The sequence below is a fragment of the Anopheles arabiensis genome, chromosome X (assembly GCF_016920715.1).
Source record: "Anopheles arabiensis isolate DONGOLA chromosome X, AaraD3, whole genome shotgun sequence".
NCBI lineage: Eukaryota > Metazoa > Arthropoda > Insecta > Diptera > Culicidae > Anopheles > Anopheles arabiensis.
In genome coordinates this window covers 961,882-986,729 of record NC_053519.1, presented here as the reverse complement: position 1 = coordinate 986,729, position 24,848 = coordinate 961,882, and the positions used below count along the sequence as shown (strand labels likewise).

Sequence of the window (24,848 nt, the reverse complement as noted above, 5' to 3'; positions counted from 1 at the left end):
CATTGCGTGTCCTGCTCTCACAACCACTCATGCATACACACACACACACACACACGCAGGCAGAGTTGTATTTTTAGTTCTACTAGACAAGGTGGGAGCGAAAGAAAACACGCTGTAAGAGCAAGAACGCAATTGCACTCTCACCCCCTCAGGTACACACACTGGACTGGTTTGGTCGTAATACAGCTTTACAGCCGTAAGAAAGAGAGAGAGAGATATATATAGAAAGATAGAGAAAGAGAGAGAGAAAGAGTGACAAAGCTTCATATTCGCGCTCTCTCCCTCTCTCGCGAACACGCACACTTGCGCAGATGGGCTCGCGCACACACAGGGAAACACTGCCGACAGTTCGCTTATTAGCCCCATACGCGCGTGAAGCGTACAGAGCGGGTCTGCCGTGGTTTTTAATGTTTTTGTTCGCCCTGCCCGCACGCACGGAAACGCACGGAAAGAACGCAATCGCAACGCAGCCCGAAGCGTAGGCGCAAAGCGGAAAACAAAGTTTAAAGAGGTGTGCTTTTTTTTGTTGTGAGGGCACCGGGGCCCGCTAGTAGTGTGTTTGAAATTTTGCGCAAAACAATTCGCCCGCAAACGCAAGCAGAGGAAGCGCAGTGATACGCAAGCAACGCGAAAAGTATTCGCGCAGCACGGCGTCGCGCCAAACGTGCGAGAGTGAAGACAACCCCCCTTTCCCCTTTCCTTACCGTCGGTCAGTTGTGCGTTTCGGTGTGTTGTTTTTGTATTCTTTCTATATCCTCACCCCCTCCCACTCGTCGCTTTTTTGTTGTTGTACGATACTCGTGAACAGTGAAAGAAGATTTTCAAAATCCGTCTCAAGCGTGATATCGAAAGAATAATTTTTCAACGACAGTTTCTGTGACGACGGCGGCGGCGTTCCAGCCTCCTTTCCGAGCGCGTTCGCCACCCTTCTCCTCCTCCTTTCTGCGGAGGAGTTAACTCAAGCGAGCTTGTTCGTGCGTGCGCGCGCGCGCGTGTGTGTGAGTGAGAAGGAGGTTTCAGTGAGAGGAAAAAGGTAAATTTAGAAGCATGCACCCCCTATCCACCCCCTTCTTTCCCCTCCCTCTCACACCCACCTTTTCGCTTGCGCTTTCTTGCTTGCATGGCTGAGCCTGAGAAGCAGGAAAACCCGAAAACTCGTTTTCTGTCCCAAAAAAAAAGTATGATTTTATTATGTTCCCCCCTTCCCTTGGTTCATCATTCAACCCGTTCGCCGTGCATTCTCGGCTGACGTTTTCTATGCGGCCATCCCCTCCTGGCCTCGGGCCTCCAACTTCGTGCTGGACTCTTATCACCTTTGCGGGAAGGTAAAAACAACCCGCGAGCTCCACCAACAACCATAACAAGTGCAACGCCGACTGCCCTTAACACGTGTATGTGTATGTGTGTGTGTGAAAGTGTAATTTTTGGGGAAAATTTGCCCCACTAAAAAAAACAAAAAAGGACGACCCTCCTCCACACACGAAGCTGTGTGGTCCGCGGTGTGCGGCCATGTTTTGTTGTTGTTGTTGTTTTTTTTCTTCTTTGGCCTTTGTTACTCAGCACAGCCTCACCACACGGCAGCTCTTGGTTTTAGTTTTGTTTTTTTTTTCGTCGTGTCGTGAATGACTCTGACCAACCGCCCCCCCCCCCACCTCTGCACGGATGGCCAGGGGTTCGGAGGGATGCCCGATTGGGGCGGCGGGGAAGGTGCGTCGATTCGCTCTCCCGATGCAATTGGAATGCGCCTTTCCTTTTTGGTGTGCGTGTACGCAACTGCGAACGCTTGTGGTGTTGCCGTCCCCACTCCCTTCCCCTTTCGTTTCTTTCTTTTCTTTGTTACATTTAAATATTAAAAAATATTAAATCACCTTTCGGCGTAAGGGTTCGTCGTCTGTCCAACCGTAATGTGCTAAGCTGCTCAATACGTACAGCGTAACATTAAATTGCATTTCTTTTTTGTGTCGTTTAATATTGATGGATAATTGAAACGTCATACCATTTCGCTCCCTTTCTCTCCCTCTCTTTCACTCTCTGTAAATGCAGTCCGACGACGCGTCTGTCAAATTTACGCACACACACACACACGCACCTTTTTACATTCCATCTACGTGAACCCTTTCTCTCTCTCTCTCTCTCTCTCTCTCTCTCTCTCTCTCTCTCTTGCTCGCTCTTTTTCATCCAATTTTTGTGCAATTTTTGGATCTACTTTTTGCAACAACAAAAACCGCTCGGGGTACATACATACCCTACCGATATGTTGCCCACACTCCTCCCCTCCCCCCCACCCCCCCCCTCTCGCACCGTGAGTCAACAGTCGCGTAATCCATTCAGCCGATGCCGCTGTTGTTGGTGTTGTTTTATTTTGTTGTTTTTGCTGTTGCTGCTTCTTCTTCTGGCTGGTCAACACTCCTCAATGACCACACACACACATGCACACTTGTGTGTGCGCCGGGTGAAGCAGAGCTAGAAAGAGAGAAAGGTGTGTGTGTGTGTGTGCGTGTGCGAGAACAATTCTAATTGCTGCATTTCATTCCCTTTTATGGGTTCACTTCTTTTTGTTGTTGTTTTTTTTTGCTATTTTAAATTGACAGTTGTGTAAAGTGAAAAATTTATAAATTTATAAAAAAGAAGTAATTATTGGTTTGTGTCGAAAAACACTTCTCAAACGGAACGGCTTCTCTCGCTGGTTCGCTGTAGCGTTCTCTCGCTCTCTCTAGACTTTCTCACACGCGTTCACTCTCTCTCTTTCTCTCCTGCTCTTTGTGTGTGTGTGCTTGTGTTGTCGTCGCTACACGGGAGAAGATTTTTGACAGTTTGATTTCGTACCGACCGACAGCAGGCAGCAGCAGCATCGAAAGCAGCAGCAGCATCATTACCAACATCATCACACCGTCATCATCTTCATCTTTCTTCATTTTGGCTGTGTGCATGTGTGTGTAGTTTTTATTTTTCGGTGACCAGAGCCAGCCACTGTACAGTGTTTTGCATTGTCTCCTTCTTTCCGATTTGCGATTTGCGGCATTTTGCTCGCGGTGTAAGTGTACTTGCTTGAAATGAAACCAAGAAATTAAAAAAAAATCATAACCGGTCGAGGGAGGGAGACCGTGGGCGCCGTCCGCAAGAAAAAGTGAAGCTATTTCCGGAACGGCACGGTGAAATGCTGCACACATGCGTATGCGTGTGTGTGTGTGTGTGTTTTTGTGTGGATGCGTTTTGGAGAAGCTGGCCGTGGCCCCACTTGGTGACAGGCGCTCGGACGCCACAATTGCTGCAGGCCCACCACCAAACATTTTCATCCGAAAACAGCGAAAAAAAACGCTCGCCCACCGAGTCCCGCCAGTCCCCTGCGCCTTCCCCGTCGTATTCACCTTCGAGCAATCAAACTCCAAGCTGCATGCCAATCAATGCACACACGCACACACCCCCCGTGTCGCCATCAACCGCTGATCCGGCCCCGTGCTATAGAAGAAGTCTTCAATCAACCCGCCGACGCGTGCGATCAAGGCGAGGAAGTGTGGGAGAGCGTGGTACATCCTTTAGTGAAGAAGAAGAAGACGAAGAAGCGGAAGAACAAGAAATCCCGAAATTGACCGTGTTCCCTCAACACCGCCCCATTGTCCCGCCATTGTGCCTTACGTTTTGCTGCGTTTTTTTGTTTCTCGTTTTAGATTTCCGGCGGAGCCTGAAGAGAGAGAGAGAGAGAGAGACACCCCAGCTTGATGGTGGAAAAGTTAGCAGCAGCACGCGGAGGTGTAGCGGTGTAGCTAGTGCCAGTGAAGTGAAAAACAACAACAGAAGCAACAACAAACAAAAAACAAAAACAAAGAAGCAGCGGCAATGCGAAGGAGGTCCCAGCCAACTGTCGAGAGCAGGCAACGCTGTGACCGAAAAACAACAAACACTACTGTGAGGGGCAAGGCGATGACCACCGCTGTCCTTGCCGTCGGTAATGGCGTTAGGGGTTAAGGGGGACCCTCAGTAAAAACCCTTCCACCCCCAAAAGGGCGGACACCGCAACGCGACGCGGATTAATACAACACGTAGTAGCGAGCGAGCGAGCGAACGTACGTTTACCATACAGACTTTAACACAATTTTGCCATGTCGAAGTGGAACAAGCCGCAGGGCGTCGTGGTCCCGCTGGAATCGCTGCTGAAGGAGCGGCGCAAGGAGAACTGCCCGGCGCCGAGACGGTCGGCCGGGCTGGTTGGCCGCTGGGGCATCACCAGCTTTACCTCGATACGTAGCCGAAGCTATGGTAAGGATATGATGGAATCGCCGCGCTGGCCGAAACTAGCAAAGCATATGATGTTGTAGTGTGTAAAAGGTGTTGCTTGCACCTTTTTTTTTTATTTGCTGAGAGTGGAACATTTAGACACTAAAACACTGGAAGCGCTTTACAATTTGTTGTGGTCTTTAATTGAAAAGGCTTTGCCGGGATAGAAACGGGAACGATTGTAGCGATAATTTAAAAAGCTACATTAATGATGGCTATGGCTGCTTAGTTTTTAAACAGTGCGTAATATACAGTGAGCGAAATTAAAATAGCATTACCATGTTTTTTACGATGTTTCTAGATTTGCCTTTCCGAATAGGATTATTTTTAGTTCAGAATGTTAAAATGACCTGGTTTACACCTTTCAAGCATACTACTTTATTATATATTGATAGGGCTTTATGTTTTTTTTTCGAGATTTCGTGTAAGTTGTGGTTCAGTTTTGATTAGCAATCAACAGAAAGGAAGAGTTACTCTAAAAGAACTACTATAGATACCTTTTGTTTCGCTAGACGTCCAGTATTGGACTGATTGCAGCATATGGCGTACGAAAATAAGGTTAAATGCAAACAAATAATATGGCAGAGGTATATTACGACCTTGAAGATGGTTCCAAAATCGTTTTAAACAGATAATTTAGTCAGCAGGATAGTGAATAATGTCAACAACTACACCCTCTCAGCCAAAACTCCCAGCAAAATCAAGGTTTCAATGACAGATAGATGAAGAATCAGTACAAAAGCTGTGTATCAGTTAACAGTTGGTGGTTTAACAAATTGGGCAACACGTTGTATCATACAACAGCATAAATACCAACGTAGGCGATTCTCGATGGGTTTTATAGAGTTTTCCAAGTCACTTTCGAATGTAAACATTGTTTTTCACCGTGTACAAGAAGTTATTCCACACCAATCTGATATTTCATTTCCATCACAATAATTTGTTCATGGTTTTCCAAGTCGCTTTCCAATGTGCACATCATTATTCACCGCCTCCAAGATGTTTTTCAACAGCTGTCAAATGGTGTATCTGCATCAAAATACAATTTCAGTTCTTACACATGATTTTAAACACACCACAACGAACTGTCACAACTCAATTCAGCTTGAGACGTGTTGAAAATCATTGTGAAAGCACTGAAAAATGTTGAAAAACACCTCGCAAGCAATGAAAATGTTGTTGAAATTAGAAAATGGCTCGGAAAACCTTGCAATCTTATCAATATGATTTTCAACACTTCAACGGTCTGTTGCCATCGTTTTTTTCACCGGAGTTTTGAAGCCGCATCTCATCACCCGTTACCTGTTGAAGTGTTGAAAATCATGCTGAAAAAAATTAAAATTACTTGGTGATACTATTTTAATTTCGCGTAGTGTATAAAGCCATGTGGATAGTAAAAATCTCAAATGAGACTGCTACCAGGGTTGTGAGGCACATTTTTTAAGAACCAAAATGAACAACAAATTAGCACGAGGTGCAGAAGATGTGAGCTGATGATGTGATGTGAGCAATAATCGGTTCACGGAATATAATTAAGTGTGTGAAAAACATAACATAGGTTAAATTAATCGTTTCGGATCACTATCACTGATCTAATCCTTCTAGAATGCTGCTAATGGGCGAATTTTCTATAATACCAATAACACACATCGAAACACTGGTTTGAACACACGCTCGGCAAACCTTCTTATCAGTTGAAAACGTTATGCCATTTACTGTTTCCGCGCAATGCACGAAGGAGTGCAGAACCCAAAGGTCTATGTTAAGAAGCGATCAGGGAAGAACAATATCTCGTATGCAATCCTTTTCAGATAGCTTTCCAGATTATGATTAAATTTAAACGATTTTATAACATTTTGTTCATCACTCATGCTTAACATGTATATTAACTCGTTTCAAATCATCTGTTTTGGAGCTAAAACATTGTTCGTTATAGCCGTAATAGGTGCTGCTATATCTGTTATTGATGCACTTATTATAATTGTATGGAACAAATAATTTATTATTGAAAACTACTTTCATCAATCAGAATATCATCCCTTGAATCAATTATATTTTTTGGCTGAAAAAGAAGATTTTGAGATACGCTGATGTCATCGGAATGCATTAACCTCGTAACTCGCAGGAAGACTTTTTTTGTTCGTTTTGGGCTCCACCCATTGTGGTAATCTTTTCGACCGCTAGCGTTTGTGTTGATCAAAATTAAAATAAGGGTCAAGCGAAGTCGCACTAATTAGCTTTATTTCATTTTCAATCTCAATTCACGTCTAGCCTGGAAGTTTAGCTCGATTGCTTCCAGGAAGTTGCATTTTGTTTTTAAAGTAAAGCTCAGCATTAAAAAAGACAATCTATCGAAACGGACGGCACCAAATCAAATCTCAAAGACGGTTGTAAAATGCGCTCACAATATTGGCACGTGAGCTAATATGATAAGGAATTAAGGAAACATGTTGATTGCAAGAACACTCAGACTTGCTCTAGTATGTTTACCCCGATGCATGCTTTGGAAGAGGCAAAATTAATCAAAATTATTAAGTCGATTATAACATTAAAAGGCTAATTAAATGCTGAACTAATGGTTCCTTTCGTCTGCTTTTGCGCTACAGTTGCGGAGTACAATAACGTGGATCTGAAGGATGCGACCGGGCTGGACCTCGGCACCGGCGACTCGCCGGACAGTGTCGTCAACAATCTGCTCGGCTCGAACAACAGCGAGCCGGCCCGGCCGCGCAAGTTCTTCAAAAGCCGCAACACCATACCGCCGCCGCCGCCTCCGCCCCCGACCGACCATCTCGGCCATCACTCGCCGTACGGGGCGAACGCGGCGGGCGGCGGGTACGGTGCGGCCGGCCCATCCGATCTGTGGGGCAACCGGGCGAACGTGACGACGACATCGCCCCAGCAGCAACAGTTCTATCAGCCGCTGCCGGCGGCCGCGGCCACCCCGCAGTTCTCGCCCACCGGGCCCCAGTCGGCCAACGTGGGGCTGCACACCGGTGACGCCGGTCTCGGTTACGCCATGCAGCAGCAGCAGCTACTGCACACGCTACCCGTTACGAAGGAGAAAAAACCGGGCCGGAAAAAGAAATCGCTCGAGCCGGCGGATGGTGGCGGTGCGGTTGGGCGTAGTAAGCCAGCCGCCAGCGCCAAACCGCCCAAAAAGGAGAAGGAGAAGAAGGAAAAGCGTCCGAAGAAGGCGAAAAAAGAACCGGCAGCGCCCGGCGACCAGGAGCAGCAGCAGCAGCAGCAGCAGCAGGAGCAACCGAAACGCAACTCGTCCCGCATACGGAACCGGGTGGTGAACTACAACGAGGACGAGGATAGCAACGAGTACGGCCGGACGGTAGCGGGACGGTCGACCGGCAATCACCAGCCGACCCTCGGTACGCCCGAGTACGGCGGCCTGGGACCGCCGGCCGCCGACCCATCCTTTGCCGGTGTGCTCGAGCAGCAGCCGCTCCATCAGGACGCCCACGTGACGACGGCAACGTACCAACCGATGGCACAGCGGCCCGTGTCCTCCTCTTCCTCCCCGGCCGGTGGCTACCATTCCGGTGGGGAGGGGCGGTACGGGGCTAAGCCGAGCACAACGACGGTGACAACGCCGCTGCCCTCGCCCGGTGAGCATCGGCCCATCCTGCTGCGCATCTCCAAGGTAAAAAAAACAAGCATGCCTTTTATTGCTGTAACGTTGTATGGCTTCTTTTTTCACACAGTCCGTTTGTGCGTTACTTCAACTTTATTTGTTCAGTTGATTTTTGGAGCTTTCCCTTTCTGTAGAAGGAACATTGTTTAACGCACTCACGTACAAACAAACAAAAAATAGCTTCACGGGTAGAACACGGCGGTTCCATTACAAACACAGTATTGTGCCGCCGTACCTGTATGCAAGGTACATATGGTTTGCCATCATTTCGTTCTTATGCTTTACAGGGTTCGTTGGTAAGGTGTGTTGTGCCATCTTTCTACCGATTTTAGGCGATTTTTGTGATCAAAATGTTTCTAACCCTAGTCCAGTATCAAAGTTCCTGGCATTGCAAATTAGTCTCACTATTTCTAACAACCCGCAAATGATGTTTAGGTGTTGTTAGAAATTTGAAAAAAATCATTTGAAACTGAACGAAAAAGACATTACAAACATATATGTGTGAACACACTGTGTAATTGCTTTACGTTGTAAATGTTGCTTATATGCAGGGCCTCCCAAACTGTTTAGATAGCCGGCCGTTTTGTTCTCGCTGTTCCCTGAACGTTTAAATCTTTTTTTGATATGAAAAAAAAAAACTAAAAATATCATTTTTTTCAGCTTTAGAGCATTCAAGCTTAACTTGTGTCTTGAAATAACATGTATATTAATTTTGATCAAATTAGCACCAACACAAAAACACAAAAAAATAATACCTTCACAGGCGTTTTTGGGCCGCATTCAATCCTCGAGCCGCAGTTTTAGATCTGTTCAATCGGTTGGAACATAAAAAAATAGTACTGCAATATTCTAATCGAGCAGACATTTGTCGTGGATAAACGTATCGGTCCACTAAGGTTGGAAAAGAACAACTGAAGTTAGAAAAGACCTTCACCGACCTTCTCTACAGATACATGAATCTCTAAGTATTCATGAATATCGAAAGTGTATAGAATCATCAAAGATTCATGAACCTATAAGATTCACAATTGCATTTAGATTCATAAATCTCCAGGGATTCATGCATCTTTAGAGATGTATGCTTTTCAAAATAGTGATTTTGCGCGATCCGGTGGTACAGTGGTTCAATCGCACGACTAAACAACAGGCACGTCGTGGGTTCAAGAACTGCTTTCTCTGTCCCACGTAGCTAAATAAACTATCCAACTGCGTGGTACTTGCTGATCTCGAATGCCTGTATAGGCTGACATGGCCACGCATGTTATTACGTCAAGAAGAAGAATAATAAGTAGTTCAAGCTCTATTAAATCTTTAGATTTATAGATCCCTTGGGATTGATGAACTCAGAGATTTACAGGTTTTTTTTTGAGGTGTATAAATCTTTCGAGATTGAGATTCATTTAGCGTGAACAATATCTAACCCACACGCACCACCACACACACACGCGCGCGCGCACATGACGTGTAGATATGGGGATGGCCACGGGTGTTAGAGCGCGCACACACACGGAAAACCCGCCCGTGTCGCTGTGTGCGTCCGCTTTAGCCGGGCCCTACAGCTGTAGACAGTGCGGCGTACAGGCGGTTGCGGTGCGGCTGTGTGCGTGTGTTTGAAAACTGTAACGTACCCTTCGTCCGTCGAGCAGCAGCAGCAGGCCGTACGGTGCATTCATATTTGTTCGCTCCGCGCGTCGAGCCACAGTTACACGCGCGCGCGCTCGCTCGTTCGCACGAACAGCCGTAGTTAAAGGGTTTCGAAGTTTTCGCGTTCACCCGGTGCCTCCCACAAGTGCCTTTTACATTCCCCCTTCATCCCCAACATCTTCGATCCCCCCCCCCCCTTCACTAACCCCATTTGTAGAAGTGTCGTGCCAAAGCGAAAAAAAAGCACCGTGCCCGTGCGACGTAAACTGTGTGTGTTGCCTTGCTCAGCAGCATTATTTTGCCCGCGCTTTTCCGCGAAAGAGCTGGGTGTCTTTGTTTTTTTAAATTATCATTCTCCGGCGGTTGCCTACAGCTGTGGCTTTTCTGCTATCAAACGCACACGACGTGCGCTGCACACATGCCGATGACTGGTAAGTTGCTGTGGGTGAAATTTTCCTTCATTCGCTTCGCGCGGCGGATCCCACTGCTGCAGCAAAGTGGAACAACACCGACGGGCGATACACAACAAACAAAAGGGGGAAACATGACCCACATGACACTCTGTGCGCGCTGCTATTTGTGTGTGTGTGTGTGTGTGTGTTTGTTTGTGCCTGCATGTGCATCCTACATATTGTGTGTGTGTGTATGTCGAGCCCTTCGTTCCGCCGACATCTATTGGCGCTTTCGCGCGCGCGCCTGTGCCTAAAGATGGCGGCGGTGGCTGTGTGGCGCGGTAACCCTGCTGACGGCAGCAGCAGCCGGGCGCATTTATTGCCGGCCCTCTATCGCTTTCGGCAGGGGTCGGCAAACGGCTCCCGAAGTCGAATGAACTGTATTGCCTAAGCCAAGTTTTTAAACTTTTTTTTTTCGTGAAGATGTTTTCTTTTTAAATGTTTTTTTTTCCTAAATATTATTATTAGGGAAATTGTACCAGTCTTCGACAGGGTAACTAGACACGTGAAATCATGCACAAAAGCGGCAAAAAATTTCTCACAATTTTTATAATTTGTGCAGAGCTCAGCATTTTTCGGCAATAGTTTGTCAGGTTTTATGAATAAGAGAACCAGTGCAGTACAACAATGAAAGTGTGGTTTATATAAAAGATGTTATGCTTATCAAATTTATTGCAAATTGTTTGGAATGTTATAATCACGATAAAGATGTTATTTTTCACTTTAAATGCTGCCGAAAACAGATACACGGTTAATGTTCATTTTTGACAGTTCAATGCTGTGGGCTCATGCCGAAACTCGTAGCAATAACATACCTTGGATTTGGCTGAATATTTCTTCCTAAAACTTGTTCAGTACACTACAAGGCGTATACTACGATATTTCTTCTATCAAATGCGATAAATTCGTGATTACTGTTACCCAGTTTTTGTTTTGACGTTCGAATCTTCTAGCAGGCGAACGTTGCCGACCCCTGGAGTTGTAGGGCGACAGTATTGTGTACTGTGTGCGTGTGTGTCAAATAGGCTTCACACGTCTACCCATACACGCACGCAAAAAGTGTGTGCGCGCCCGCACCCTCCCTTTGTGACGTCACACAGCAGCAGCAGCAGCAACATGCCTTGTAAACAAGGGAGTTTGGCAGATCATCACTTTGTTGCCCTTTTTGTGCGTCTGAAGAGCGAGAGAGAGAGGAAGAAGGAGCAGTAGGCGCCGTTGAGAGTTTTTTTTTCTTTGTAAAATGTTTTCACCTTCCGAAAAGTGTGGTTGTGCGTTTGTAGGGATTTATTATAGAAAAACAATGAAACAATTTGCTGATTCCGCTTTCTTCCGTCACTTTCTGCGCAGGGTACGTCGATGCTGATCAGTACGGACAGTGAAGAGGTTTCGACGAACAACAGTACGCCGCCGACGCCGGCATCACAGCATCACTACGGCCATCATCACCATCACCAGCCGCTCGAGGCGCAGCAGCAGCAGGAGCAGCAACCGGAAGAGGAGGACGACGAGGAGGAAGAGGAGGACTTCGATGGAGATTTGCCACCGCGCACGCTGCTAGCCGAAGCGACGGGACCAACGACCACGACGCCGACCGTCCACGACAGCTCGGTCGACTATTTCAAGCAGCAGCAGCAACCGTTCTACAATCAACCGGTCGAACCATCTCCGCACAACACCGCTACACCCCCGCCGGCACCGTACGGTGAGCTCGGAGCAGCAGGAGGGGCAGCCGGTGGTTCGGGCGAGGCGGCCGTGATCGCACCGGCCCCGGCCAAATCGGAGCTGAAGATAAAGATATCGCTCGGCGGCAAGCCGCTGATCAGCAGCACGACCAGCGGCGCAGGGGGGACCGCTGCACCCGGCTCGACCACACCGGGCAGCAGCAGCGGGGCGGCGGGGCCGACCGGCAAGGGCAGCAAGAGCAGCAGCAGCAAGTACAACTTCAAGAAGCGGGCGATCGAGCGGGAAAAGGCCCGGGTATCGTCCAAGCGCAGCAAGGTGGAGCTGTCGGACGGCGAGCAGCAGCATCAGCAGCATCCACTGTCCGTGTCGTCCTCGACCGCGGCGAAACCGGCAGCGGCGGTGCTGCCCCGGCCGAGCTTCCCGCTGCCCGGCACCGACACGTACGAGGTGTTCCGCACCCTCTCCTCCCTGTCCGGCGGGGACGATTTCGACTCCCAGAGCTCGATACTGGGCAGCGCGTCGTCGGACAACAACACGCCGAAGCATACGCTTGCGCCGGGCGAAGACTGCCAGATTATCCACAGCCGCGGCTCGAGCGACTGCGGCAGCGACCTGGAGCTGTCCCAGAACAGCTCGACGGCGGCTGCCCCACCCTCGGACGTCTACTCGGAGAGTGAAAACACGCAGGACAACAACAGCCACCCGCAGCCGCGCGGGGGAACCGTTGCGCTCGTGGCAGCCTGCACCACCACGACATCAGCAGCCGCTTGCTCCTCCGAGTCCGCGTCGGTTGAGTTGCTGCCGGCCGCAGCAGCAGCAGCAGCCCCCGAGCGGGTGGAAGTGCTGAAGCTGAACCTGAAGAATGTTGTCCCTGCCGGTGCACGCGTCACACGAAACAAGATGAAGCACAGCAATCCGGCGGACGAGCAGCAGGGCGCGGAGGGCGCGGAGGGAACTGGGGCGAAGCAGCCGCTACTGTTGCGCGTCGGTGGTCGATCCGGCCGCACGAACCGTGCCGCGGCGAGCAACAACAACAACAACAACAACAACAATGTGGTGCGCGGTACCAGCACGGTGAGCGAAAAGCGCACCCGAAAGCAGACGGACACGCAGACGCAGGCGGAGCAGCCGCGGGACGAGGCGGCAGTGGGCGAGCCGATGCGGCCGCATCGGTCACCATCCGCCGTCGGCACGGGGGGTGAAGCGACGGTGGCCCCGGAAGCACCGGCGGTGGCACCGAAGCCGAGCGTGACGCGCCAGTACAGCCGCCGGAAGAAGAACGTGGTGCCGCCCGACTATCTTGGCGAACCGTCCGCACCTGCCGGGCCGGAGAGTACCAGCGGGGGTGGTGGTGGTGAGCAGCGACATAATGGCGACGCACTCGGGACAGAACAGCAGCAGTCGTTGTCGAGCAGTACGGCAACGCCAACGTCGACAGTGGCGCCGTCCGCCGCCGCGGCGCCTGCCCCGGGACAGGAGCCGGCCGTACCGCCGGCCCCGATGCGGCTGGTGCTGCAGAAGAAGGGCACCATCTTCAAGAGCCGCCCGCTGGTCGGCTCGAGCGACGGGGCGACCGACACCAAGAAGCGGCACGTGTACAAACACAAATGGGACCACGGGAACGGGCTGCTGGATCAGGACGGCAAGGCGGGCGGGGATGCGCCCGGTGGCGGTGGAGCGGGCGCGAGCGGCGGTGTTGGGGGTGGGGCGGCCGGCGTCGGCGTGTCGGACGGCGGCCTGCTGGCCAACCACCACCACGCGTACGCGACGGACGGTGCCTTCGACGATGATGTGGACGGCGATGGGCACGAGGCCGCTGGTGGACTGGTCGGAGCTGGAGCTGGAGCAGGTGGGGGTGGTGGAGGTGGTGGTGGTGGCAGCGGCGGCGGCGGTGGATCGTCCGGTCCGAGCCAGCTCGACTTTGATGGAGCGTTCTTCGACGGCGATGCGCCACCGTCCGCCATGCCGTCCCGCTCGAAGCGCATGAAAACGTTCGGAGCGGGCGGTAGTGCGGGCGGCTTGCAGTCCAGCGGGCAGCAGGGTACCGGCGGTGGTGAGGCTCGGGGAGCGGGCAGCATGCCGTCGTACTATCAGTACGGACGGGCGCAGCACGCAGCCGGCGACGCGTACGATGGTGCGGCGGGCGCATTCGACGATGACGAAACGGACGGGGGCGACGACGAGTACGGTGGTGGTGGTGCGAAGATGCGGTGCGACCGGCAGACGAAACCGTTCTACACGATCGTGCGCAACGTGAAGAACTCGCACCAGATGCAGGAGATCGGCGAGTTCCAGGAGATGGACGACGACGTCGACTACATACTGAGCGCCCTGCACCCGGACAACCCGATCTCGACCCGGTGCCTGTCGGCGCTGCAGCTCGCGACCAAGTGCATGAAGCCGGCGTTCAAGATGCACGTGCGGGCGCACGGCGTCGTGACGCGGTTCTTCCGCGCGCTGTCGGACGCCCACCAGGACCCGAGCCTGGGCCTGTGCACCGCCGCCATCATGTACGTGTTCTCGCAGGACAAGCTGAACATGGACCTGGATCGCGATTCGCTCGCGCTGATGCTAAACCTGCTCGACACGGACCACCGGCTGTCGGAGGGTGGCACCGCCGCCCAGCAGCAGCTGCAGAAGAACCGGCAGCGGGTGAAGGAGCTGTGCGAGGAGATCAAGGGCGCCGGCAAAGGCGGCGGCGGCGGCAAGCACATCGATACGGACCGCGTGACGGCCGGGTCGCTCGCGATGGAGTCGCTGCTGTCGCTCACGTCCCAGCGGGCGGGCGAGTGGTTCAAGGACGAGCTGCGCAACCTGGGCGGCATCGAGCACCTGATCAAGACGGTGGCGGAGTGCTACGAGCAGGTGCCGGACCGGGCCGCCGACTGGCACGAGCCGGACGTGGCGAAGCTGCGCAAGATCGAGCGCTGCCTGCGGGTGCTCAACAACGTCAGCCTGTTTAACTGCGCGAACCAAACGTTCCTGCTCGAGCACCGGGCCGGGCTGCTGGTGCAGATACTGGTCCGGCTGTACCGGCAGCTCGACCGGGACTTGCCGCACTACCCGACGGACGACGCGACGCCCAAGGAGAGCATCGGCGTGCTGCTGCGCGACCTGCTCCAGCCGATGCTGCACATGCTCATCACGCTGACACACTCGTTCGACGATCAAGGTGAGCGAGATGATTTGTTTTGGCTTTCCGGGGTTTTTTTTTCTTCTTCTTTACTCAAATGGTTCCCCCACCTACAGCTCGCGGTGCCCATCTGGTCGGGAAGCAGCCGGACGTGATTAACAACACGATGAATCTGCTGCTGCGCATCGCCAACTACGTGCCGCAGCGGTGCGTGTTCGATCTGCACCTGCTAGCGCTGACGCTGCTGCTTCATCTCGCCCGCCCCAGCCAGCACAACCGGCAGCAGGTGCTGCGCTACGTCGACAAGGAGACGAACTGGGACGGCTTCAAGGCGCTGGTCGCGTACTTCGACCAGCAGGAGGAGAAGGCCAGGTGGGTGGTTCAAGTGTTTTTTACTCCATATTTTTAGGGGTTCAAATGGGGGTTACTTCTTTACAGTTGGGACGCTTTAGCGAATCACAAAATTGTTCTCTCTTATGTCCACATGAACCACCCGGGCAATGCTGTCGCTCTACAAGCAAATCACGTGTACGAAACAATAGAATTTGTTCACTTTGGGAACTGTTAAAGAAAGTACTAAAATAATTGATCAAAATGCCTCAATAACCAAGGCTCAAAGTAAACTACAAACATATTTTAATGCACGGCAACGGTCTAACTTTTCACCTAATGGTAATTGGAGACATGTTGGTCAGCCAGATCATGTTCCATCGACTAGAACAGGCAATAACCTGACACAAAAATATATAGGCTACACAGTGGAGGAGATAAAACTTAAATTGTCTATGTTTTTAGTATTTTTTGAAGGCGAAGTTCCTCAAAAGTGAAATGACGAGGTTCATCGCTTGTTGGTTAATTGCCATATGGGACCCAGTTCTTCGCCTTTCTCACCACTTTGCTTGCTTTTTAATGGGTAGGAAATTATTTGCTAATGTGCTTGAAGTGTCTTATGGTACAATCGGCAATTCGCACACTCAATAACATGTCCGTCGTGGGTTCAAGCCTCATTTGGACCGACGCCCCCGTAGCAAGAACTGACTTTTCGGCCGTGTGATACTGAATAAAGTCTCGAAAGCCTATATAGGAATGTCTGCGTAGAAGAAGAAGATACTTGAATTGCGTCAAAGAGTGGCCTCCTCTGGTTTTTTCTCTCTCCACATTCTAAATCGTCAAGCAGAGCTTGTTTATAGGTCTATATACATGGAAAAGATTCTTCCGCATAACGAGTGAGCCTCTGGATTAAACTCGTCATGCGAGATGATCCCACTGTACCTATCTCTCACTTCGATTTACTATTGCATTCATTTATTTAATTATTTAATTATTTACATATATATTTATCTCTATATTTAATCTAATGTCTGTTTTCTTTGTTTTCCCTGCCCTTAGTCATGCGGAGGAGAAAACAAACGCAATACTAGACACGCCTTCCGAAGCGGCCGGTGTTGAGGATGCGGAAACGAAGCGTAAGTTTCGGCGGCCAGTTAGGGCCCACGTTCCCAATTTCCCCCTTCCTCCTTGACTAATGTTCATTCCGCTTTCCATTTCCACCGGTGCTGCAGTGATACAAAAGGCGGAGCACCATATGGAGCACACGTACATGGGCAGCCACGTGTGCATGCTGATCTGCCAGCTGGTAATGGACGAGCCCGGGCTGGAACAGATCGCCCGGGCGTATCTGAAGAACGGCAACTTCAAGCGCATGGTGGCGGCACTCAGCCGGTACTACGAGTTCCTGAACCTCACGACGAACGTACGTACGCAGGCCTGCGGGGCACCGACTGTCGTAGGAGGGTGCGGCTCTACATCAATAACGCGTGTTTGTTTGTTTTTCGCTTTTTGTTTGCAGGCGGACGCAGAAAGCACGGCTCACAAGCGCCAAACGAAGGAAGCGATCGACTATCTCGGCCAGCTCGATGGCTGTGAGTCGGCCGGTGCGGCACGCGCGAGTGGCGGCCCCGGCGGCAGCAGCAGCGGCTCCGGTAGCTCCGACCCCAAAGCAGCTGCATTTTGTCAGTAGTAGTGCCAGGGTCGAGACGAGGGTGAGGAGACCACAATCGGTCGGTTTGTTTGGTGTACTGACCAGACACAAACACATACACACATAAGTGCCGCATGTAATGTACTGTAATGTACTGCTCGGTTTTAAACATGCCTGCACAGCCTGAGTTTCGGTAGGACTGATGAGAGAAAGAGAGAAAGATGTATGTGTGTGTGTTGATTTTATTCTTTTAGCTGTTCCATTGTTAGCCAACAAAACTATTTTTTTAATTCCTCGCGTAAGGATAGTTGTACTAAAATGCTGTTTTATGCCAGGACGATTAACCATATCCGTTATTAAATTGGGGTTATTTAATTAAAAAAAAAAACCTTTACACAACATTCAATTCTGTTGCCTAATTCCATCTTCAGTTCCAATTGGAAAAACGCACACAACTAACAGGTCAGAATATCAGGGGGAAAATTACCCTACTGCAAGGAACCAAATTATTTATTAAAATAAACAAAAACAAAGGACAGAAGGTTGCAGAACATTTTATAAAATCGACACACACACACACACACGCCCTCAAGCATGAAAAGCGGACGAAAAAGGATGAACAAAAGAAGCGATTATCTAAAATACGCATGATGGGTCGTCCAAGTGCGAGGGCGATTGCAGGCGGAGGGGGGGCAGCATGTATCATATGTTGATTTCAAACTGACATTGTACATATGTAGATCGTTAAGGTACCCTTGTTTAGGTTATATTAACAGTACAGGAAACCCGTTCAAGGTGCCGTGGTACGAGAGGGACCGCGGAAGGGATCGCCAGATATCGAAGAGAGTTAGAAACACGACGGCTTTAGCGAGCGGCGGGCAGGGAAAATTAAGTCGCCGTTAATGGGTGTGTGGTTGTGCGCACTGTTTACATACAATGGTTATGTGGTTGAACAAAATTGTAAAAAAAAGAAAGAATCCTAAACACGCAAATTAAACAATCACAAGTGTTGTGTGTGTGTGTGATGGGTCTGTTTTTGTTAGTATGTGTGTAATCCTTGTAATCGAGTTTGTACCGTCAGGTGGAGAGGAAACAGGGCAACTAAAGGGAGAAGAGACAAATGGTGTAAAAGAATATGGAAAAATATGAAACGATGGGTCCGACTGAACACAACACGTTTGAAGATTAAAAAAAAAAAAGATGCAATGACACACACACAGTCCCAGCGTACATAAAGGAAAGGAAAGCACGGAGATTGGCGGGAAAAGTGTTGGACCCCCATTGGTGTACATTTAGGCGAAGTCGCGTAACGTTTTTTTTTTAAATATATATTATAGAAAGAATCAATTAGACGTATAAAAGAACAGAGAAGAAATAGAGCGACACATACACGCCTGACTTATAAAGAATAAGAGATGGCCAGGTAGGGAAAGAGGAGGAAGAAAAACAGTTAAAATTTGTTGCGATCTCTTTGTTTTTGACGCACGTGCTCGTGCGCAAACACACACACACACACGGGGACGACAAAATCCCCTTCTGGTTTCCGTGCATCGGGAGGAAGGAAGTAGTTGATAGGTTAGTTTCGGGCAGCCAGCAGCATACAGTCGGTCTAGCCAGTGCGGCAAGATGCGCAACGGTTTAGTGGTATTATCGTCGTCTCCTCCTACCCGCTGTCCTCTCTCCACCCCCACCTCCCATGCCCTGTCGGAGGTTGCAGACATAGCAGTAGACCCGTTTGATAGGTGCGTTTAAGTAGCTCGCAGACGGTTGGATAATAAAGGGCGCCTAGTATTTAACTAAAAAAAGTATTACAAAACGCGTATTGTCGTAACGTAAGTGTTGTGTTTTGTGCATTCATTTTTTTGCATTGCTTTCACAGTAATGTTTTGTAGGTATTTTGAAATGATGTTTCTTTTAACTATATAGAGGTAAGTTGAACTGCCGAAAATATCGCACGCTATGCCATATCCAAAACCAGATATATCGCAATGGTCCATTAACCCTGTCCAGGGATAGTCACTCATTCGGAGCTACTGCAGCGTGCTCTAGGCAACAGTTGATGCAGTGTGAGGTTTTTAAATCCCTTTTTATCCTTTTATAAATTTTCTCTGGGACCATCCCAAGCACACAATTTATGTAAATACATTTTCAGGCTATGTGAGTCAAACGTTGGCGCTAGATTGAAAGCGTTTCATGGTGCTCCTGTAGACCTCAACACTGGTAAGCGCATGATACAAAAGTAAGCAAGTAAGTATGCGTCAAGTGTGCATGTTACCATTACTGCTCTGTACTAGTTATTCATTAATTATGATTTTTTTTGCTAATATCCCGACAGCAATCTCATACTGACACGTCCTTGTCATTCGATTTCCTTCTTTGAGAACTTCGAAGGAAATAATCTATGTAACCTATGGTTTATGGACAATCGAACCGAGCTTTACAGGCTGGATCGCTCGATGCTATTTAGTTGACATGACAAATCCGCTGCAAAGTTCAGGAAACTTCCGTATAAATATCATTGTAAGATCGACATTGAAAAGGTTCCTACAAAGAACGTTTCAGTCTGATGAAGAAACGCCATAATAATGTGGGCGTCTGGAATTAAATAACTGCTAATAACACCGTCTCATCCACAGTTTGTTCTGTCTAAAAGTAGACTCTTCTATACATTGTAGAGATAAGGTATAAGGGCCGGTTCATGCGTGGATTGAACCCACGACGGAATTTGGTTAGCACGGACGGACAGACGAAAAAAAACCTTCGAAAGGATCGTCGCAGTAACGTTGCATTCCGTTACTGAGAAGAGCGCAGTGGCACTTATTCGATGATAGTGGCATACGATTCGCAGGTGACGATACGCGATTCGTAGCAAATGGCACCAGATTCAACAGCAAAGCTGGAAACAGGTGTAATACTAATCAAATTCCTTTCAATCATACTGGGGATGGAGTCAAGGCAGTTAGCCCTTTTATCGTCACCAATTGAACATTGGTCGTAATTTTATGGATACATGCATCGAAAATGTTGTCCTCCTGCAAATAATATCGATTTTGTAAGTAATTTGTAAGACATGCTTAGCATTAAGCATATGTTATGTGAAATAGAACAATCAATTTGATGATGATAAAATGTGTAAAGCCAAAGAAAAAATTATGGAAAGATTAACATGTTTATAGTGGACCAGAAAGACCTGTAAGAAATGCTTCTGATGATGATGATGATGTAAGAACATTGCAAACAGCGCTGAGCATACGATCAACAGAATCTTTTTGAAATTGATTGCTGTATGCGATAACTTTTCCTTATAATTTTAGCCTGTTTCGTTTCAAAAATTGTGAATGCCTCTTAATACAAATTCAGTTCAAACAAACGAGTTCAAATCACAAAAAACACTGATTTCGTTCAATAAAAAAGCTGTTGTTAGAGTGAGCAGGTTGAAATCGTGCATTTTTTGCGTTTCGTAATGAATGGATGATGCCATATCTAATTCATTTTTTTCTTAGGACGTCCTTTGCACTTCCGTGAGAATGAGCTACGCGAAACGCTTTTTATTGTGCCGGATACAACGGCACTGTTTTTTGCATTTCGTAGTTTTTTTTGAAAAAAATTCTCAAGTGATGCAAAATCTACTTTTTGGCCATCTTCATTCCCTACGTCAGCAAAAAGCCGCAATACATTTACATATCGTCGAAAGGGTATTTTCGGTCCAGTAACTCCTCTACCGCTCCAGCTACATTCAACCAAAAACAATCTATTGAACATAAGGTACAAAGCCTCGTGAAGTCGCTCCATTGTTGCTGTGGCCTTCATTTTGGCCTGCAACTTGCGCTTCACGTCCTCAAACTGTTCCTCTAAACCTAGATTCTGTTCGAAATCAGCTAACTCCTTTCTAGATGCAATTAACGTAATAACTTCCTCATTTTCTTGCGTTGGCTGTATCATTACGGGCGTTTCTTGCGGAACTGGATTTTCGTCGCGTTGAACCAGCCACTCAAGGATCTCGTCGTTTTGCATTTTAATGTCAAGAACGACTTTGGTTAGCATTTGAATTTGTTTGCTGTTTAGCAGGGCAATCTCAGCGCATTTGCAATGATGTCCTGCAGTCCCGCAACAGCGTACAGAAGAAGCTTCGGTGGGTTGACGGTGCATTGTTCATCTGGAATTATGAATGTTTACGATGCTTTCATTGTTTACGCATAGTTTTGATTAGAAATAGGTTTGATTTACTTACAGGTTGTTGCAGAGCGAAGATGATCGGTATTTATCGCTGTGATATTGATGATAGATCAGCCGATTTATTACACCAAAGGAGGAGGAATGATATGATACCAATGCAAAATAGCTTTTGGTAAGGGCGGTGGCAACGCTCATCGGATGCGATTTTATCGGACGAGATTTATATGGGATTTGACAGATGACGTCGGACGTGCGATTTCGTCGTCCGACGTTATCTGTCAAATCCCATATAAATCTCATCCGACAAAATCGCATCCGATGAGCGTTGCCACCGCCCTAAAGGCCGGGCTACATTGATCGTACTCGCAAGCGTAATTTTGATTTTCACTAGCGCATCTGGCGGCGGCTGACCGAATCATTTTGCCAAACAATTTGGAGCCGCTTCAGAAAATACGTTATTTTTCCATGTTTTTTACTAAAAACGGAGGAGAAAAGTTTTGTAAAACGTAGATACACATGTTTTGCACGCATTGCATCCATTTTTGCAATGGAAAACGATGGAAAAACTACTTAATTTTGAGATCCGGCATAACCATTCCCTGGATGATCAAAAATAGCTTCCACCAGTCGCCGCCAGATGCGTTAGTGAAAATCAAAATTACGCTTGCGAGTACGATCAATGTAGCCCGGCCTTAAAAGTAATGCTCAGCCTGTACGTTACATTAGAGAAGCGTTACATGCCTTAACATATTCCCAAGCAACATTTTTATTATGGTTTTGTCCACGCGACCGATAGTGTATGTACATTATTTAATAAACAAAATATTTTATGTATGTGATATATGAGATTACATTACATGCGAGGCCACTATAATTAGGGCACTTGATCAGCTTAATAAATACATGTGTACATTGATTATGACTTCAATCTTCTAATTTTCAATCACCCACTCCAATACGTGGGCAAATAAATAAATAAACATATGTTATTTTCATTTAAATTTAATAGTTTTTTCAAATGGTTGCTTTTTTCTTTATCACAAAACAATAATTAATATTAAGACATGATTACCTATAAATTGTCTCACTCACGACTATTAAACTACCAACGTCACAGGAAGCGTAAGCTCAAAAAATTTACGCCTGATTTGTATGGGAGAGCGAACACTTCCCGTCAAAAGGTTAAAGGGTTGAATGACTGAAACCCAGTTTACGCCAAAGTTTACGCTTTGTGTGACGTACCTAAAACAGGCGTTCAACAAAAATGCTAATTGGGTTTGAGATAAACAGACGTTACGCGTAACGCTAACGTAACGTAGAGGGCTGAAACTTACTTTTACCCAATTCTAATTCACCAGAAATTACATCAAAATTACACACCACACTTTGTTTCGCTTGGCCTATTTCTCACCAATTAAGTTCTAAATTAATGATCGTTTGTTAGCTCGACCGTTCTTATGAAATTAAGCTTGAAAAATAAATTTGAAAAACTAGTGTCAAAAACAACCGTTAAAGTTGTCCGTGTTGTTGTAGTAAACGCTCACGCTAAATTAAATTCCATTGCGCTGAAAAATTCCCCTAGAAACGCAAAGCATTTAGCAGGAAAACGTGCTGTTTATTTTCGGTACACCCGCAAGTCTGGCGGCTCCGTTCACCATGCGCCCATGCCAAGTGCGCGCGTTTGACAGCCCGCAGTCGCTGTCAAAATGGTAACCTCGCGTACCTGTCAGCCCTGTGCCCTTCGCTGCTCCGGCTGCTGGTGTGTGCTATTGATTACATATACACCCGCCCGTTGTGTTGGTTCGTGCTGCTGCAAAACGGCAAACCGCGAGAAGGCGCAAGCATGGCGGCACAACAAATTACCATCGATCAGCTGGACAAGGATCAGATCAAGTCGGTGAGTGTGGTTCTGGCGAGGGTGGCCCACGGTGCCCTTCTCCCATAAAAGAAAAACACTAATCGCCATGCTTCCCGTCGCAGTTTTCCGACTTTCTGCTGTCGTACAACAAACTTTCCGAGCTGTGCTTCATCGATTGCGTGAGCGAGTTTACCGGGCGGACGGTTAGCGACAAGGAGGTAGGTGTGCTGTTGTTTACGTTGATGTCGTGCGCTGGCCAACCAAATACTTAACGCCCGCTTTTCCCGCTGCCAACCAAATGGTCTGGTCCCTCCCGCAGGACAAGTGTGCGCTGAACTGCATGGAAAAGTTTCTCAAGATGAACCAGCGCATCTCGCAGCGGTTTCAGGAGTTCCAGATGCTGGCGAACGAGAACGCGATCGCGGCGGCCCAGAAGCTCGGCGGTGGCAAATAAGCTGCCGCCTGCTTTTACCATCATCCCTTGCTGCTCCCCCCTGCGCAAAGCCAGCCGCCCACGGGATGGTGCATTTAGTTTTCTGCATCATATACCTTTTTTTGTTTTTTTTTCTTAATCAGTAGGTTGAATAAATCATTTCCCTGTTAAAGGCAAGCCACATCGGTGTACAACACAGCGTCGGGTACGGGTTTATAAGGGTTAATTTATATTAAAAAGCTAAATTTTCAGTTCGAACTGGGTCGCCTCGTATGCGGACGCGGAGAAGCAGAGTGTGAGAGTGGTGCGACTCCGGATCTGGGCGGGCTAATGGTTATCATGCATCAGGGAAGCCTTCCGATTCGGCAATCAGTGCGTGCTCGAGAATGACACGGCCTTCCTTGTACCTGGTTGTTGGGTTGATTGAAAAAGGGAAAACGAATAAAACATTAGCAATCGATCTGCAACGATTCCTATCTCCGTTTTCTCCGCCGTCACCTACTTCTGTGTCTCCTCCGTCGCAAACTCGTACATCCAGCCGAGCTTGGCCTTGCAGTTCTTGCACATCACGTCCCGCACCATATGGCGCCCGGTCAGCATGATGCGATCCTGCACCTGGGAGTACGTCAGGTTGACCACCCGCTTGAACAGATAGGCACGGCCTGTCGGGAGACGGAAAAAGAGGGGGAATCGGAAACACGAAAGATTAGCGCATGATAGTGTCCGTCCTGTCCCTTCGCTTCTCTGCCCCGCCTACACCTACCAGTGGCTCCAGTGAAGCGGGTGCTAATCAGCTCCCGTTTGTTGGTGAGATTCGTCTCGCACGCAGCACAGTTGTACAGCTTCTGGCCGTTGATATGCTCGAGGAACACCTTCCCCATCTTGTTGGCCGATGTTCACACGCTTCGGTAATAGCTGGGGCACGCAGGGCGATCGGTCACGGGATGGAATGTATCGATGGCTGGCTTTTGCTTTGTTCCGAAACGCCAGCAGGCGGGGCACTTGGATGCTTTCTTTATTTTGATTGCGCTCTGCTACGCACCAAACAACAATACACTGGCACAACTGGTACGACGTCATAGGGCGATGCAGCTGTCAGCCGTAAACGTCACATCGGCTGCTCGATACGGTAAAGTGGGGCCGAAAGCTCGGCAATTTGTTGGTAATATTTATAAGTAAATGAATTGCAGAAAATGATATTATAACCCTTTTCAATGAGAAAAATGCTCACATTTATATGCTGTTTTGGATAAGAACAAAAATAAATGAAAAAAAAAAAACTATTCTAAGCATACAACTGCTCGAAATGAAAGCTTTCGAGCAGCTCAGCCGATGAAAACTTTGAAAGCGCAGTTGGAAAGCTTACCGTTCGTTGTTCTCAGGCAGACAGCACTTTGTTAATTTAAAGTACAGAGTGTAGATTTAATAGAATGTTGGCTGAAAAAGACGTTTTCGAAGACTAGTAGCTGTTTAGTGCAACCCGTGTGGACTAAAAATAGAGTCAAGTTAAAAAAAAAAACAAAAATGTGAATTTTTGTATGAAACAAGAAAAAACGATTGAAAATAA

At 48.2% G+C, this 24,848-nt stretch overlaps 3 protein-coding genes and 1 long non-coding RNA gene across 6 annotated transcripts; 2 read left to right on the top strand and 2 right to left on the bottom strand.

Annotated features, from left to right (window-relative positions):
* Nucleotides 1-359: 359 nt before the first annotated feature.
* LOC120905637 (protein wings apart-like) lies at nucleotides 360-18,622 on the top strand. 3 transcript variants are annotated; one of them, XM_040316615.1, is made up of 8 exons: nucleotides 360-511; nucleotides 3,669-4,257; nucleotides 6,882-7,930; nucleotides 11,365-14,872; nucleotides 14,950-15,205; nucleotides 16,223-16,299; nucleotides 16,396-16,586; nucleotides 16,683-18,622. In XM_040316615.1, the coding sequence occupies exons 2-8, from the start codon at nucleotides 4,101-4,103 to the stop codon at nucleotides 16,851-16,853; spliced, it is 5,409 nt and encodes a 1,802-aa protein (XP_040172549.1). In that variant the 5' UTR covers nucleotides 360-511; nucleotides 3,669-4,100; the 3' UTR covers nucleotides 16,854-18,622. The 3 variants fall into 3 exon arrangements, with proteins under 3 accessions (XP_040172549.1, XP_040172547.1, XP_040172548.1); XM_040316613.1 differs by having other exon boundaries at nucleotides 360-1,033; XM_040316614.1 differs by lacking the exon at nucleotides 360-511 and adding an exon at nucleotides 2,857-3,034.
* Nucleotides 18,271-21,199, bottom strand: LOC120905638. Its single transcript, XR_005739928.1, has 2 exons — nucleotides 21,046-21,199; nucleotides 18,271-20,970 (listed from the first exon to the last, which is right to left on the bottom strand). It is a non-coding gene; the product is annotated as an uncharacterized LOC120905638 (long non-coding RNA).
* Nucleotides 21,200-22,716: 1,517 nt separating this feature from the next.
* On the top strand, nucleotides 22,717-23,458 carry LOC120906620 (mitochondrial import inner membrane translocase subunit Tim9). The gene is made up of 3 exons (XM_040318419.1): nucleotides 22,717-22,887; nucleotides 22,971-23,066; nucleotides 23,168-23,458. The coding sequence occupies exons 1-3, from the start codon at nucleotides 22,834-22,836 to the stop codon at nucleotides 23,300-23,302; spliced, it is 285 nt and encodes a 94-aa protein (XP_040174353.1). The 5' UTR covers nucleotides 22,717-22,833; the 3' UTR covers nucleotides 23,303-23,458.
* Nucleotides 23,459-23,487: 29 nt separating this feature from the next.
* Nucleotides 23,488-24,362, bottom strand: LOC120906619 (protein yippee). The gene is made up of 3 exons (XM_040318418.1): nucleotides 24,045-24,362; nucleotides 23,784-23,943; nucleotides 23,488-23,688 (listed from the first exon to the last, which is right to left on the bottom strand). Exons 1-3 carry the CDS (start codon nucleotides 24,160-24,162, stop codon nucleotides 23,619-23,621), a joined length of 348 nt encoding a protein of 115 aa, XP_040174352.1. The 5' UTR covers nucleotides 24,163-24,362; the 3' UTR covers nucleotides 23,488-23,618.
* Between the last annotated feature and the right edge of the window lie 486 nt (nucleotides 24,363-24,848).

Excerpts from the sequence above, each read along its gene's own strand:
- LOC120905637 (XM_040316615.1), top strand. The coding sequence starts at position 4,101 with ATGTCGAAGTGGAACAAGCCGCAGGGCGTCGTGGTCCCGCTGGAATCG. Across the intron at positions 15,206-16,222 it reads CAGCAGGAGGAGAAGGCCAG|TCATGCGGAGGAGAAAACAA; the intron begins GTGGGTGGTTCA and ends CCCTGCCCTTAG. Across the intron at positions 16,300-16,395 it reads TGAGGATGCGGAAACGAAGC|TGATACAAAAGGCGGAGCAC; the intron begins GTAAGTTTCGGC and ends CCGGTGCTGCAG.
- LOC120906620 (XM_040318419.1), top strand. The coding sequence starts at position 22,834 with ATGGCGGCACAACAAATTACCATCGATCAGCTGGACAAGGATCAGATC. Across the intron at positions 22,888-22,970 it reads ACAAGGATCAGATCAAGTCG|TTTTCCGACTTTCTGCTGTC; the intron begins GTGAGTGTGGTT and ends TTCCCGTCGCAG. Across the intron at positions 23,067-23,167 it reads GGACGGTTAGCGACAAGGAG|GACAAGTGTGCGCTGAACTG; the intron begins GTAGGTGTGCTG and ends TCCCTCCCGCAG.
- LOC120906619 (XM_040318418.1), bottom strand. The coding sequence starts at position 24,162 with ATGGGGAAGGTGTTCCTCGAGCATATCAACGGCCAGAAGCTGTACAAC. Across the intron at positions 23,944-24,044 it reads CCGCTTCACTGGAGCCACTG|GCCGTGCCTATCTGTTCAAG; the intron begins GTAGGTGTAGGC and ends GTCTCCCGACAG. Across the intron at positions 23,689-23,783 it reads GCGACGGAGGAGACACAGAA|GTACAAGGAAGGCCGTGTCA; the intron begins GTAGGTGACGGC and ends CCCAACAACCAG.